Consider the following 13,924-nt stretch of genomic DNA (forward strand, 5'->3'; position numbering starts at 1 on the left):
ACAGTGCAAGCGATAAAAAAAAAAATAGGAACCCATATGTTACGCATTTTGCATTCTGGTATCGATTTTGGTGACATAAAGTGCAGCGGGGCAACAATTGCCGGTCATAAGCATCGTGTTTTGTTCGTGAAGCTCGGGTAAAGGGGACAGATGAAAACAGCGGAGCAACAGAAACGCGAATAAAAGGTGTAATGGGTAGCAAACGAAATTAAACCTTCGTCGTTTCTCTGCTTTTTTTCTGCGGCAAGTGAGAAAGGTCTGTCCGCGGAGATATCCACGAGTTTTATAGTGTCATTATGTACCGGTAGAAGAGGCCCTTATGAGAATGGGTTCTCCGTCTTCCCTTCGCCAGGACACTCTTGGGGTCGGTCTTCCCGTTGCACGGCAGCTTAGAGTCGCATTGTCGCCCTCCGAAACTGCCAAGTCGGCACTAGTATCACCTCCGTAAACGATATCCGGTGGTACTGTCCAACAAATGTCAGGAAAGTGTTATGCTGTCGTTATTTTTCACCATTAGAAAAACTAAAACAAACAAAATTGACTGTAATATGTCATGCAGAACGGAACGCCTGTCCTCTTCAGTTCTTATTCGCGTATTGTTTCCAGGTTTTATTCGTAGAAGTAGATTTAGAAACAATGTATAAAAGATTTTATATTAAGGCTCCGTTGAAAATTTAAGGCCGATAAATTTGTCAATTAGTAAATATTATTTACCGATTTCCCTCCGATTTCAATGACCTTTAAATATGTCACAGAGGACAACATTTTGGGCAACTTTTCCCTATACATATTACTGTCGTTTGGTCTTAGTTTCCGAAATATTCGTAAAAAACTTTAGTTGAACTTAGGTTACAAGTACACTTTATTCTGGTGTAGGTGGTCGCCTCACGTTGACTGTATCCCTATATATCCCAACCTGAACCTAACTCATTGACGATAATCAGTTTTAATATCAATAAAAGAGAAAAAAATTAATGGGTTATAGATTGTGTTAATTTAATTAACGCTAGTGTTAAATACTAAGTAACTTTTTCCGGTAATTGTAAGTTGTACTTATTATCTTATTTATTACCAAATCCAAATACAACCCAAACCTAACCATAATTTAACTTAAATCTAAGTCAAACTTTGCGCGTGGTGTGCCAATTATAAAGTTACTTGAAGGACCAGAGTAAAAACATAACTAACTATTATCCAGATTTATTTATAATATGTACAGGTGGTGAACTTGTCAAGTCAATCTCGTAACGTTTTCTCTCTCGATGCGATCTTTTCAAAATTCTAGATGTATCTGCCGGAGTCTGTTGAGTTCTTCTCGTCGAAGACTCCGGTTCTCTTTTTGGATACTCTGATTGGGTTTTCACATTTTTCCCCATCACCAATCAGTTTTCTCCGGTGCATTGCGACTTTCTTCTTTAGGGTGAGGTGCACAATGACAGGAGAAAGCGTTGGGAATCCTGTGGAATCTCCGCGAGGTCTGGAATTCCCAGCGACGAAGCGAAAAGTCTAGAACCGCTTTCGATTTCGTCCGTTGGAGACTCCAGGACTTATGGCAAGTATGGTTCCACCGCCTAGGGTTACAGACAATGTAATAAACACCTTTGTTTATTTCAAATCAACCGCGTTGTCTGTAACGCATGACCTCTTGAGCCAGTGCCATAAATGCGGCTAGAGAATACGCCTAACACAACCCCTTAAAAAAGTACATAGCATTAAATATACAGGATGTCCCGTTACTGAAGCCGAGCGGTAGTAACATGTACAGAGAATGTTGTCCTCTACAACATATTTGAAGGTAATTGAAATCAGTGAGGTGTGCTCTTTTCTGTATAATTACCGAAATTGTATTTATTGCACTTATTATTATTATAGTGAAAGCACTTATTATTATTACAGATGAGACTAATTTTATTATTATTATTGTGGCTTTCAGGTGCAAGCCGTGTCCTTCTGGAGAGAGTATTCCGACATTTCGTAAGCATTACAGTTCACTTTATCAGGTTCGTGAGACACACTGATAAAGACGCGTGTCTAAATGAGATGTATTATTTATCATATACATGGTAAGCCATGTTTCGGTTCATTGCTTACCAATCAGCGAATGTTATTAATTGGTCAGCTGAGCTATTAAAAAACTGGGAGGATAGAGCTCCAGATTGGGCTTAGGTGGTGTCTCGTGCCCCTATTGATGTTATTAGGGTACTTCATAATCTCAAAAGTTTCCATATTTTCCCTGGGGAAATATTCTTTGGGCTTTGCAACGACTAACGTTTCGTTAAAGAGAATTTTGTGTCCTACTGTTGCTTGATGTTCTGCAACGACAGACTGAATGTAGCTCAATCTGCTGCAACGCTGATGCTCTTTTAATCGTGCACTCACGCTCCTCCCAGTCTTTCCAGTGTAGTTTTTTCCACACGAGCAATTGTAGTTTCTAATTCTTGGGAGAGGTGGGCATTTGCTTTCTTAGTAGTCTGCTAATGCGGTCAGTTGCCCCGTGTATGTTGGGTAGAAAGATTGTGCTGACATTCTTGTCTTCATCTGATTTATGTTGTCTGTCCCTCGGGTGTGTGATCCAGTCAATTGTACGGGCTATTTTTGTTTTAGTGAAGTTTTGTTGTAGTGTGGATTTGATGGGGTCGAGTTCCTGGGGCAGGTGTCCTTCTTCGCAGATAGTGATTGTTCGGTGTACTAGAAAATTAATTACTGAGTCTTCTGGGATGGATTGTGGTGGAAGGAGGCGTATAGGTGTCGGTTGATATGCGTTGGTTTATGCTATACCTGATGTCCTAAAAATCTATCAGGTTTCCTTGTGACCAACGCGTCTAGGAATAGTATGGTATTTATTATTAGTTTCTATTCCTACTTATATTCCTACTTATTAGTTTCCTAGAAAACTGTATGTTAGGATGAAAGAAATTTATGAAATTTAAGAAATTGTTGAGGGTTTTTCTACGATGACTCCATATTACAAAGGTATCGTCCACGTATCTGAACCAATGAGATGGTTTAATTGGAGCTTCTGTGAGGATACGATCTTCTAGGTGCTTCATGAAGATGTCGGCGATGACTGGGGAGATGGGAAACCCCATGACTGCACTTGATGCCTGTTTGTAATAAGTGCTCTGGAAGAGAAAGTAAGTGGAGGTGAGGCAGTGATGAAGTAAAAGATGTTTCGGTACTTTATCTGTGATAATGTCTAACAAGGGAACTTCGGTAACCCGAAATGTCTGATTTTTTCGAAACTTTGTTGGTTTGTAAGTGACCTCAAGAGAAGTATCGGGCAATTTTTTTTGGCCCAATTTCGGTTCTTCGGGGTGAAAACAGCCCTTGAATGAAGATAAGTGTTACCCTATTTCTCTGTATATCACATGACATTCTCCAGTCAGTCAACGAGACCACAAGTAGGAGTCGCGATCGAATACTCGAGTTTAAAAAAAGTCGTCAGTCGTTTTCGTGACGCACTCTAAATTTGCTAACGTTCCGAGCAAGACAAATTTTTGAACTAGTTACCCAAGATTAATTTGGCGGGTAACAGTCGTGAGCGCGAACATTTTGAATAATCAAAGGAGAACGCGACGCGACACCTGCAAATTTATATTTATATTGAATCTGCCACTAATTCTTTACTAATTTGAAATTGATATTGTGGAGATCAATAGCACTTTACCTCATTTCGATTGATTTAAATGATAAAACATTCGTTGGAAAATTATTATAAATGCTAACCTTTTTGGGGAATTTTTGTGCAACTTGCAACTAGTGGATGCACACTACCGGCCAAATGTTTGCAATCACAAAAATTTCCAGAAAAAAGTCAGCGACTTTGAGAATGTTTTATCATTCGAATCAATTCATATGAGATAAATTGATAAATGTAGAATTGAGATAAACTTCAAATCTATAAAAAATTAACAGCAGATTTAATATTGATGAAAAGTGGGAGGTGATTCCAAACTTTTGGCCGGTAGTGTATGTTTTCCGCAGAGAAGATTTCCCGCGAAAGATTTCGAAATTTCTCCGTTAACCACGCGCGATAAGGTTAAGATGTAACTAGTCGCCGTTTGAAATATCGATAAGAGGGCTAATTGTCTCGCTTGATCTAATTCAATTTTAATTCGTGGCAAGATTTCCAAGAAGTCATTAATATTCGGATTCCCGGTATTAGGAATAGTTTGCTCATAAGTACCATGTAGATATGAGGCGAGATCAATAATAAAGTCCAGACTTACAACACTCATTCATAATCCTATAGCTGACAATGAGTAGTATACAATATATAGCAGTACCTATATAGTATATGTTATTAATTTACACTTTTATTTGGGTTAATTTAAAGCCATACATTTCTCCGAGCAGTGTGAAAAAGATACAGTATAAACAAATAATGTAAAGTATAGGAGCAGTGTTAATTAAAAAATGGTTTCAACAAAATAAGTATGATATCATTTACATAATACGTGTTGGTAAATTTTCGTGACATAAAAGAGAACAGACAATGGAATATACTTAATTGATTGCAGTAACAAAGTTGTAGCAGAAAACAAGAAATTTGGCGTTTTCGTAATCAGCATTATATAAAATTAGACAATAATTTTCTTCTCCAGCGTGAATACACTTTGTTGGTAAAAAGTTCTTCAGAAGTTGGTGAACGACGAATGAGGTGCTCCATAATCTTTGATAGTAAGAAGTACAAAAACTAAAATGAAAGAATTATGACGAAGTTCGTAATTGACGAAAGACTTTCGCAGGTTAAAGTTCTCAGAAGATCGTTCTGCAAGCACAGCTCCGACGGGGGACATCGTCGCAAGACGGTCTTTAATGTTTAGTCAGTATAATTAGACTCGATTTAGGGCCAGTGAGAGATAGGGGTGGAACAAGGAATTGCTAATGCTCGGAACGTTGGGGACATAATAATTATTCTCCCGGAGTACGCCCCTCGATGTTAAGCTGTGGCCAGAAAAGAAAGGGGGAATAATGGAGAAAGGAAGAAGAAAGACGCACTCACCGTTAGTCATTACGTTATAATACATTGTATTCAAAGGAGGTGTTGTACGTAACCTGTCCTTTGTAATTTATGAAAGTATGTAATTTTTTTGCTATTGCGTTGTATTATTATTCACTTTCGTGAAAATTTTTGTCGTTTAAATTCCTAGAAATCGTAAGTGTGTGTTCATACTTTATTAACACTATGACGACTACTGACACCACTGTGGTGTCGTATGAATTTTAGCGGTTAGTGGTCGTTGACGCCATTTCTGGCGTCAATTGTTTTATCGTTCTTATAATAATTTATTAAATCTGATTTTGTAAATTCTTGGCAGAAATTATCGAACCCTGGTGAAATTTACTCTTGGAAGTAATCCGTAGTCATACACTTTATTACATAATGAAATAATAATATTTTATGGAAAATAATATTGGTACGGTAGAGAATAACGTGGAATGAAAATTCCTTGGTGTTTAATTACGCAGTACTGTAAGTATGCAAATTGAGTCATCATTCATCTGTCCAATTACAACAGATAGGGGTGCCAAGATTTAATCTAATAATGTTAGTGACGGTTCTCTGTTATCAAGATTGAAAATTACATTCTATTTAAATATTGATGCTTCAAGAAAACTATCTGTCATAATTATTACTAGAAGGTTCAATTTAGTCGATAATCGGAAATAATTTCATGTTGTCAAATTTTATGGCCTTTGACAATTTGTAAAATTGCATATCGATATCTGATTAACACATTGGCGACGGGGCTCTTAGAGCAGTGCTTAACATGTGCACGGGGTGATTTCGCGTCTTTTCTTTCAATCAAAATTATTATTTTTCAAAGAAATTTTCAAGAATGTGGTAAATTACTTTTTCGTAAAACGTATACAATTATTAAAATTCGTGAAACATCTGTCACGGCATTTCTGAAAAGAAATTCAATCATTTACAGCGTTTTATAAATTTACTTTCAGACAGATATGTACATATGTGAAAATCTCAACGACGTATTTCGCGTCATTCGGAATCCAAGCGAATACCTGAATGACGCATATGTGCGTCATCCGACGCAAATGTGTTAAGATACAGCTTCTGTTTCTAGGCTCATATAAAATAACTGTAGCGTCCCAAAACGCTGAAGCTCTTCGATGCTTGGAAACGCTGATTCGCGGCAGGGCGAGTTTTATTTAGAGGAAAGAAGTCAACACGTTTTCGAACTAAAACAATTATTGTATTTCTTAGGCGTGTTTTCAATAGAATGCGTTTCTAGGCGTGTTCTCGGTAGAAATGTGCGTCGAGCGTGGAAACCTCCGTGCTTTATAGCACGGAGCCGTCCACACCCGACGTGGTGGTGGCAACTGCGACGCGATACGGAAGACGTTGAGCGATCATCGACACAGGACCCAACGCGAGTCCCCTCAAGCGAAGAAACACTCGAGCCCCCTCGCCTCGGTAACCGCAGTCCCACTTCGGTTCCTCGCGGGATCCCTTTGTCGAAGGCCTTATCGCGACATTGTAACACGGTTCCCCTGATTCCATGCGGCTCGGCTACGCACTCGTCCTGCCGGTCTTGCGTCGCGGTGCTCGGGACTGAACAATAACGATACCGAATATGAGACGTGCGTAATATGAAACCCCATAATATTTTCATGAATAAGTGCTGCAATAATGTGGCATTGTTTGAAACTACTAAAACAAATGACAACGTCGTCCGTATGAAGCCATCAGACAGCCTTTACCCAGACCTCTCTGAAGACTGATAAGGAAACGAGCCCCAGTGTTTCCACGGACTTTCGGACCGATTGCACGCGGCCCGTCAATTCCCAGCATTCACGGCCACCACTCCAAGATAGGACCCTCCCAAAATCTGTATATAAATCACACCTGTTTAAAGCCATCGAGCACCCTTTACCTAGACTTCTGAAGACGATAAAAAAACGAGCCCCGCTGTTCCCACGGCCCAGTATTCACGGTTCACCACCCCAAGATAAGATTTGAACGAATAAAGAGCAGTCTTGACTTTGGAATCAAACCTAACACGTCGTTACTCTACCCGAGACTCCGTATACCTCGCTACGGCTGGTAATACGTTAAATTATCTTCCGCTACAGAGTCCTGACAAGCTACGGCTTGACCAGTTTACTCTTTCTTCTGTGTCACCGGTAATTATCTCATGACAATAGTATGAGATTGCCATTCACGTAGATACGATTGTTTCATTAATACGCCATTAAATGTGTTTTTCCTCGTCGCGAGTTTTTATAGTCATTTACAAAGAAGGTTCGTATAACATTAAAAGTAAGTTATTTGAGCAGTTTCTTTATTAGTTTCAAGTCTTGGTATTATCAATTAATTCTATTGTCGTCTAAATGAAACATTATTAACCCTTTAACCTACAAAAACGTGTCAGACTCGTGGCGGAAATTTTGGTCAGGATGTGAGAAAAATACTGATATTAGCAAGAAAAATGAAACGTAAGTCTGACTATCCTTTTAATTTGTAAAACTGCGGATTACTGAATGTAATTAATCTGTGATAGATCAGCTTTCGTTACTTGATACAATACTGAAGTAGTAAATGGCTGACGTTTAGATAAATAGTCAGAAAAAAAATCATAGGTTAAAGGGTTAATCTGTTCTCAGATTAATTTAACTTCCTTTTCCGAAACTAGGATGTTCTTTATATGAGACTGTTAACGCAGCTTCCCGCGCTTCGTTTGAAGAAGGTCGGGTTGGCGATTTTGTGGATTACTGCACGTACGATGAAATTTTCACCATGTGTATAATTGACATAGATCTACAAAACACATGTTTTAAATTTTCATTACAAGCTCAGATAAAAAAGTTGTGAACAGTGACCTTTACAATTTTCTTCGCGATTCCCACAAATTACAATTTTTTCAAAACTTTTTGCACATGTCATCTAGCATACTAATTCTTATAATTTCTCAAAAAAAGAAAAAAAAAAACTCGAGTCATTAGGTTCAATTTGAAAAAAGTTATACTGTTCTAAAGAGTGTTCGAAAATTAGTAGGAGTCACTGTATGTATTATACTTACCAACACAATGAGGACTACACGGATTGCCGTTTTTTTTTTATTGCACTCCATAAAATTTACAATCAATTCCACGGGGGAATTTTTAGCAAATATCCGCTACAGAGTCCTGACAAGCTACGGCTTGACCAGTTTTCTTCTGTGTCACCGGTAATTATCTCATGACAATAGTATGAGATTGCCATTCACGTAGATACGATTGTTTCATTAATACGCCATTAAATGTGTTTTTCCTCGTCGCGAGTTTTTATAGTCATTTACAAAGAAGGTTCGTATAACATTAAAAGTAAGTTATTTGAGCAGTTTCTTTATTAGTTTCAAGTCTTGGTATTATCAATTAATTCTATTGTCGTCTAAATGAAACATTATTAACCCTTTAACCTACAAAAACGTGTCAGACTCGTGGCGGAAATTTTGGTCAGGATGTGAGAAAAATACTGATATTAGCAAGAAAAATGAAACGTAAGTCTGACTATCCTTTTAATTTGTAAAACTGCGGATTACTGAATGTAATTAATCTGTGATAGATCAGCTTTCGTTACTTGATACAATACTGAAGTAGTAAATGGCTGACGTTTAGATAAATAGTCAGAAAAAAAATCATAGGTTAAAGGGTTAATCTGTTCTCAGATTAATTTAACTTCCTTTTCCGAAACTAGGATGTTCTTTATATGAGACTGTTAACGCAGCTTCCCGCGCTTCGTTTGAAGAAGGTCGGGTTGGCGATTTTGTGGATTACTGCACGTACGATGAAATTTTCACCATGTGTATAATTGACATAGATCTACAAAACACATGTTTTAAATTTTCATTACAAGCTCAGATAAAAAAGTTGTGAACAGTGACCTTTACAATTTTCTTCGCGATTCCCACAAATTACAATTTTTTCAAAACTTTTTGCACACGTCATCTAGCATACTAATTCTTCTAATTTCTCAAAAAAAAAACTCGAGTTATTAGGTTCAATTTGAAAAAAGTTATACTATTCTAAAGAGTGTTCGAAAATTAGTAGGAGTCACTGTATGTATTATACTTACCAACACAATGAGGACTACACGGATTGCTGTTTTCTTTTTATTGCACTCCATAAAATTTACAATCAATTCCACGGGGGAATTTTTAGCAAATATATTGGCTTTGATCAATGATATGACTAGTATAAGTATTACATGCGTTAAACTAAAGATTAAATAGTAACTATAGAAGATCTACAGGAATCTACCAGTAGTATTAGTGTTTGTCACGACGGTTATGATGGTTGGGTAAATCTATTAACTAGTTTGAGGGGGTGAGTCCTCTTCAGTCTGTATGTGTGGTCGTTGATTTGTAACAGGTTGGTGACGAGATTGTTTTCATGATGCGTGAGTTGGTGAAGGTATCGTTTGCTGTATCTGATGATTTCTTCTGTCACGGTTGGAATGTCCAGGTCGCTATGTATTATTTTGTTAGAAATGTACCAGGGGGCGTCGCTTATGGTCCTCAGAGTTTTTGACTGGATTCTTTGTAGCAATTCGATGTTTGATATACTGGTAGTGCCCCAGAGTTGAATGCCATATGTCCACACCGGTTTGATTATTGTTTTGTAGATAAGTAGCTTGCTATTTAGCTTGAGCTTCGATTTTCTTCCTAACAGCCAATACATCTTTTTAGTTTTAGTTTGAGTTGTTTACATTTATTTTGAATATGTTTTTTCCAGGTTAGTCTCCTGTCAAGCGTTATACCAAGATATTTAACTGAGTCTGTTTGTGGGATTTCTATGTTATTAAGTTTTACTGGAGGACATGTGTGTCTGCGTATGGTAAATGTGATGTGATTTGATTTGTCTTCGTTGGCTCTAATGTTTCACTCTTTTAACCAGACTGCTATGTTGTTGAGGTGTTCTTGTAGTTTTGTGGATGCTATCTTGGGATCGACATGGGAGGCAAGTATTGCAGTATCATCTGCAAATGTGGCTGTAGTCACATCAGGGGAGGTTGGGATGTCAGCTGTGTAGATGAGGTACAGGACAGGTCCCAGTACGCTTCCCTGTGGCACTCCAGATTTTATTTTGTACGATGAACTGATTATGTCTAGGAATTTGATGTTAAATATTCTCTGCGTTAGGTATGATTTTAGTATTGCAAAATATGGATGAGGGAGTGTTTTCTTAATTTTGTATAAGAGGCTGGTATGCCAAACTTTATCAAATGCTTGCTTGACGTCAAGGAAGACAGCTGAACAGTATCTTTTACATTCTAGGTCTTGGCGTATATGATTAGACAGTCTGTGGACTTGCTGCAAAGTTGAATGATGACGCCTAAATCCAAATTGATGCTCAGGTATTATTTTTAATTTAGTTAGATGAGGTTCCATGCGTTTCAGGAATAGTTTTCCAAATATTTTGGAAAGTATTGGGAGTAAGCTGATGGGTTTGTAAGAAGATATTTCATGCTCTGGTTTTCCTGGTTTGCTAACAACCACCATTTGCGAGGATTTCCATTGCTTGGGGAAATGTCCGTGGGTTAGGACAGCATTGTATATTGAGGTTAGGAGAGCAAGACTTTTCTTTGGGAGTTCTTTTATGACTTTTCCTGTAATGTGATACACGGATTGCCGTGAATCACAACCTGGTTGTCGAATATAACGAGTCGAATGTCACGGATAGTACCGCACTGAGTGGTCGATTTTGTCTAATCCCTTTTCTTCCGGTGATTTGTGAAAAACTATATGAAACGAAAAATTAATGTTTTCTGGTCAAAGGTAAGTAACAGCTAGACTGAGATGACAAACCCTTTGAATACCGTAGATGGCAAATGTTTTATAATCGTATCACATTGGTTTTGGTAGACTGGCAACATGTCACATAACAATGTTTTATAACTTTGACCTCTACCGACACTTGCGGATAACATATAATTTACTATACAACACGAAAAATGTTGTTTAACATAATGTTATAAAACATTTTCTTTTCTTTTTTTCTGACAAGTTTTACAACTTTGCTATATAACGTGTTATGTTGCGAGGGGAGGTCAAAAAGTTTGCGGAATGGAGGGGAAGGAGGCCGAAAAAAATTATGGTATTATTTTTCTTTTTCGATGTGTCCCCTTAACCTCAATACATTTCTCAGACCTTCGAATTAATTTATTTATTCCGTCATAAATATATATTTTCTCTTTCGCCTGAAAATGGTCTGAAATTGCAGACTTCTTCATTGTCCCCAAACTTCTTCCCACCAAGGATCTTTTTCAAATTTGGAAACAAATGGAAGTGGGACGGGGCCAGGTCTGGACGGTACAGAAGGTGGTTAAGTGTTTTGAAGCCACAATTGATAAGGGCAGCTATCGAAATATTGCTCTTGTCCACGGACGCGTTGTTGTGCAAAAGCAACACTCCTTTGCTCCACTTTTCTCTTCTTTTGTCCTTTATTGCCGTTTTTAATTGTTCCAGCAGACAAGCATAGTATTTTCCCGTTATTGTCACACCCTTATCCTTGTAATCAAACAACAGGATACTCTCTGTATCCCGAAAAACTGTGGCCATGATCTTTCCGACCAACTGTGACACTTTAAATTTCTTGGGGGGTGATGTACCCTCTTTATGCCACTGCATTGACTGTTGCTTCGATTTAGGCTCATAATAATGAACCCAAGTTTCATCTCCAGTCACAATTCGATGCAAAATTTGGTCTTCGTCATAACAAAGGTCTAAAATCTCGCGCGAACACTCGACACACTGCTGTTTTTGAAGCAGCGTGAGCATTCTCGGCACCCATTTTGCGCTGACTTTTGACATGCCAAGGTGTTGATGAAGAATGTTCAAAACAGTTGTAGAGGATACTCCAACCATCACGTCTTCCAATATTAATTTCTCCTCTTTTTCCACGATTTCCATGTTGCCTCGACAAGCCGCCCAGAGCGGGGGTCGTCTTTAATCGAATCCTTACCTTGTTTGAAAAGACAATGCCACTTGTAAACCATCGTTTCTCCAGGGAAAGAATCCCCGTAAACCGCTGACATTACTTCCAGAATGATTTGAGGAGGTTTACCTTGTTTTGTAAGGAATTTTATGACGGCACGAAACTCAATGCTTGAAATTTTATTTCGGATTGACTTGCTTACTAGACAATAACTCGAAAACTAATTACCCGATCGAGTTGAAACTTGGTATTTAAACTAAAAAGAAGTTATGAAATAATCCATTGTGAGCAGGCTACCTCCACCCCTCTCTTTCCCCCCATTCCGTGAACTATTTTGCCCACTCTCGTATATAATGTAGACGCAGCTTTACGAATTGAACCGTGCGCATTGTATCGGCTGCGAAGTTGTATTCGCCTATCTGGTAGGTGGTAAACAATTTTATCGCGATAGGTTGCCCTCCAAATTAATATTGGCAACTAGTTTCGAATGGAGAAATAGTGCTTTTACGAATATGTTGTCCCGAACGCTGTACTTCTTTTTCATTTTGTTCGTAAGACTGACCCCTTCTGCAGTCTTATCCGTAGCTGCTAAATGTTGTTACACGCTGATTAGTTGCAGCTAAAAATGCTAAGTGCCAATCAACGTGTCTAATGGATATTGTGAACACCCTTCCAGTACGCCCTCAGTGTGTTTTTTTCTGGAGAGACTAGGGCGATACCCAATCGGTCGTGTGATGCTCCGAAAGTTTAGCAACGATGCGGAATTTCCGAAAGGTTCTGACCCAACAGTTCTGTACATCATTAGAACCCGATGTCAAATTTACCTTTAAGATATTTTTGTCTTATGACACATTTTCGGCTATTGAAGATGAACAAAAATGACACTCTAGAATCGTTGATGTTCCGTCGCGCAGGTACGGAACGCATGGGGTCTTCGTTGACCGGGTTTATGGCACGCTCGCACGAGAAGGTTATTTTTGAGAACAAAGACGTTTCGTAGCTCCGCGCAAAAATAAGTAATTTCTTACAGAACAATGCCTTTAGAATTTCGACTTTTCCGCGTCCTCAATAACCGAAGACGTGTCATAAACCAGGTATTACTGAAGTAAACCAGGTATAACGGCACTCTCGGCCGAGGGTTGACCTGGCGGGAATTTCCGACGCGTCACCGAAGGACAGCGAAGATTCCACGCACCCGCAGGTATCGCCCTACTCCTTCCAAGGAAAAGCGCGCTAAGGGCGCAATGGAAGGGTGGGTGACACTCAAGGGGCACGTTGATTGGTAATTTGTGCGTACGTGAAAAAACCAATCAGCGTGCCTTCTTGCACTTGGCGGGGGAGTCACGGCGGACTCGAGAAAAATTCGGCAAAGGTTCCATCGAGCGAACACCACTAGTGTGAACAACACATTCTCCAGCCATTCAACGAGATACAAGTAGGAGTCGCGATCGAATACTCGAGTTTAAAACAAGTCGTGAATCGTTTTCGTGACGCACTCTAAATTTGCTAACGTTCCGAGCAAGACAAATTTTCGAATTGGTTACCTAAGATTAATTTGGCGGGTAACAGTCGTGAGCGCGAACATTTTGAATAATCAAAGGAGAACGCGACGCGACAGTTGATGAAAGGTTACTTTCTCTTTGCAAGAAATACAGAAAATATTGAACAATAGCTAACATCGTGAACTTATTATAAAAATGGTCTTTCTTCGCGTCCCTGTCATAAACCGTGCCAAACGAAAAGAAGCACACGTTGTTGTTTTGTTGCGGATGGAACAGACAGCAAAACTGAATTGGCGCAAAGACAGATAAATGGATGATCAATTTATTGGCAAGGGTTCAATAGTTTTGCTTTATATTTTGCTATATGGAAATCGTGTCTAGCATAATAGCACGGGACGCGAAGAATTTCGCAAAAGAAATATTTCTTTTCAGAGGAAAAGAAGAAGCTTAGATTTCCAAATACCATTTCCGATATCAGGGAA

The 13,924-nt window shown here is 38.7% G+C and overlaps 1 protein-coding gene across 1 annotated transcript in view; it reads right to left on the bottom strand.

Moving 5' to 3' along the window:
• LOC108575077 (lachesin-like) overlaps positions 1 to 13,924 on the bottom strand; it is a 47,934-nt gene that overhangs the window by 13,888 nt on the left and 20,122 nt on the right. Inside the window, 1 exon segment of the mRNA XM_017937786.1 lies at positions 303 to 464. Coding sequence (XP_017793275.1) covers positions 303 to 464 — 162 coding nt within the window.

The sequence above is a fragment of the Habropoda laboriosa genome, unplaced genomic scaffold, assembly GCF_001263275.1.
Source record: "Habropoda laboriosa isolate 0110345459 unplaced genomic scaffold, ASM126327v1 scaffold48, whole genome shotgun sequence".
In the NCBI taxonomy this organism is placed as follows: Eukaryota; Metazoa; Arthropoda; class Insecta; order Hymenoptera; family Apidae; genus Habropoda; species Habropoda laboriosa.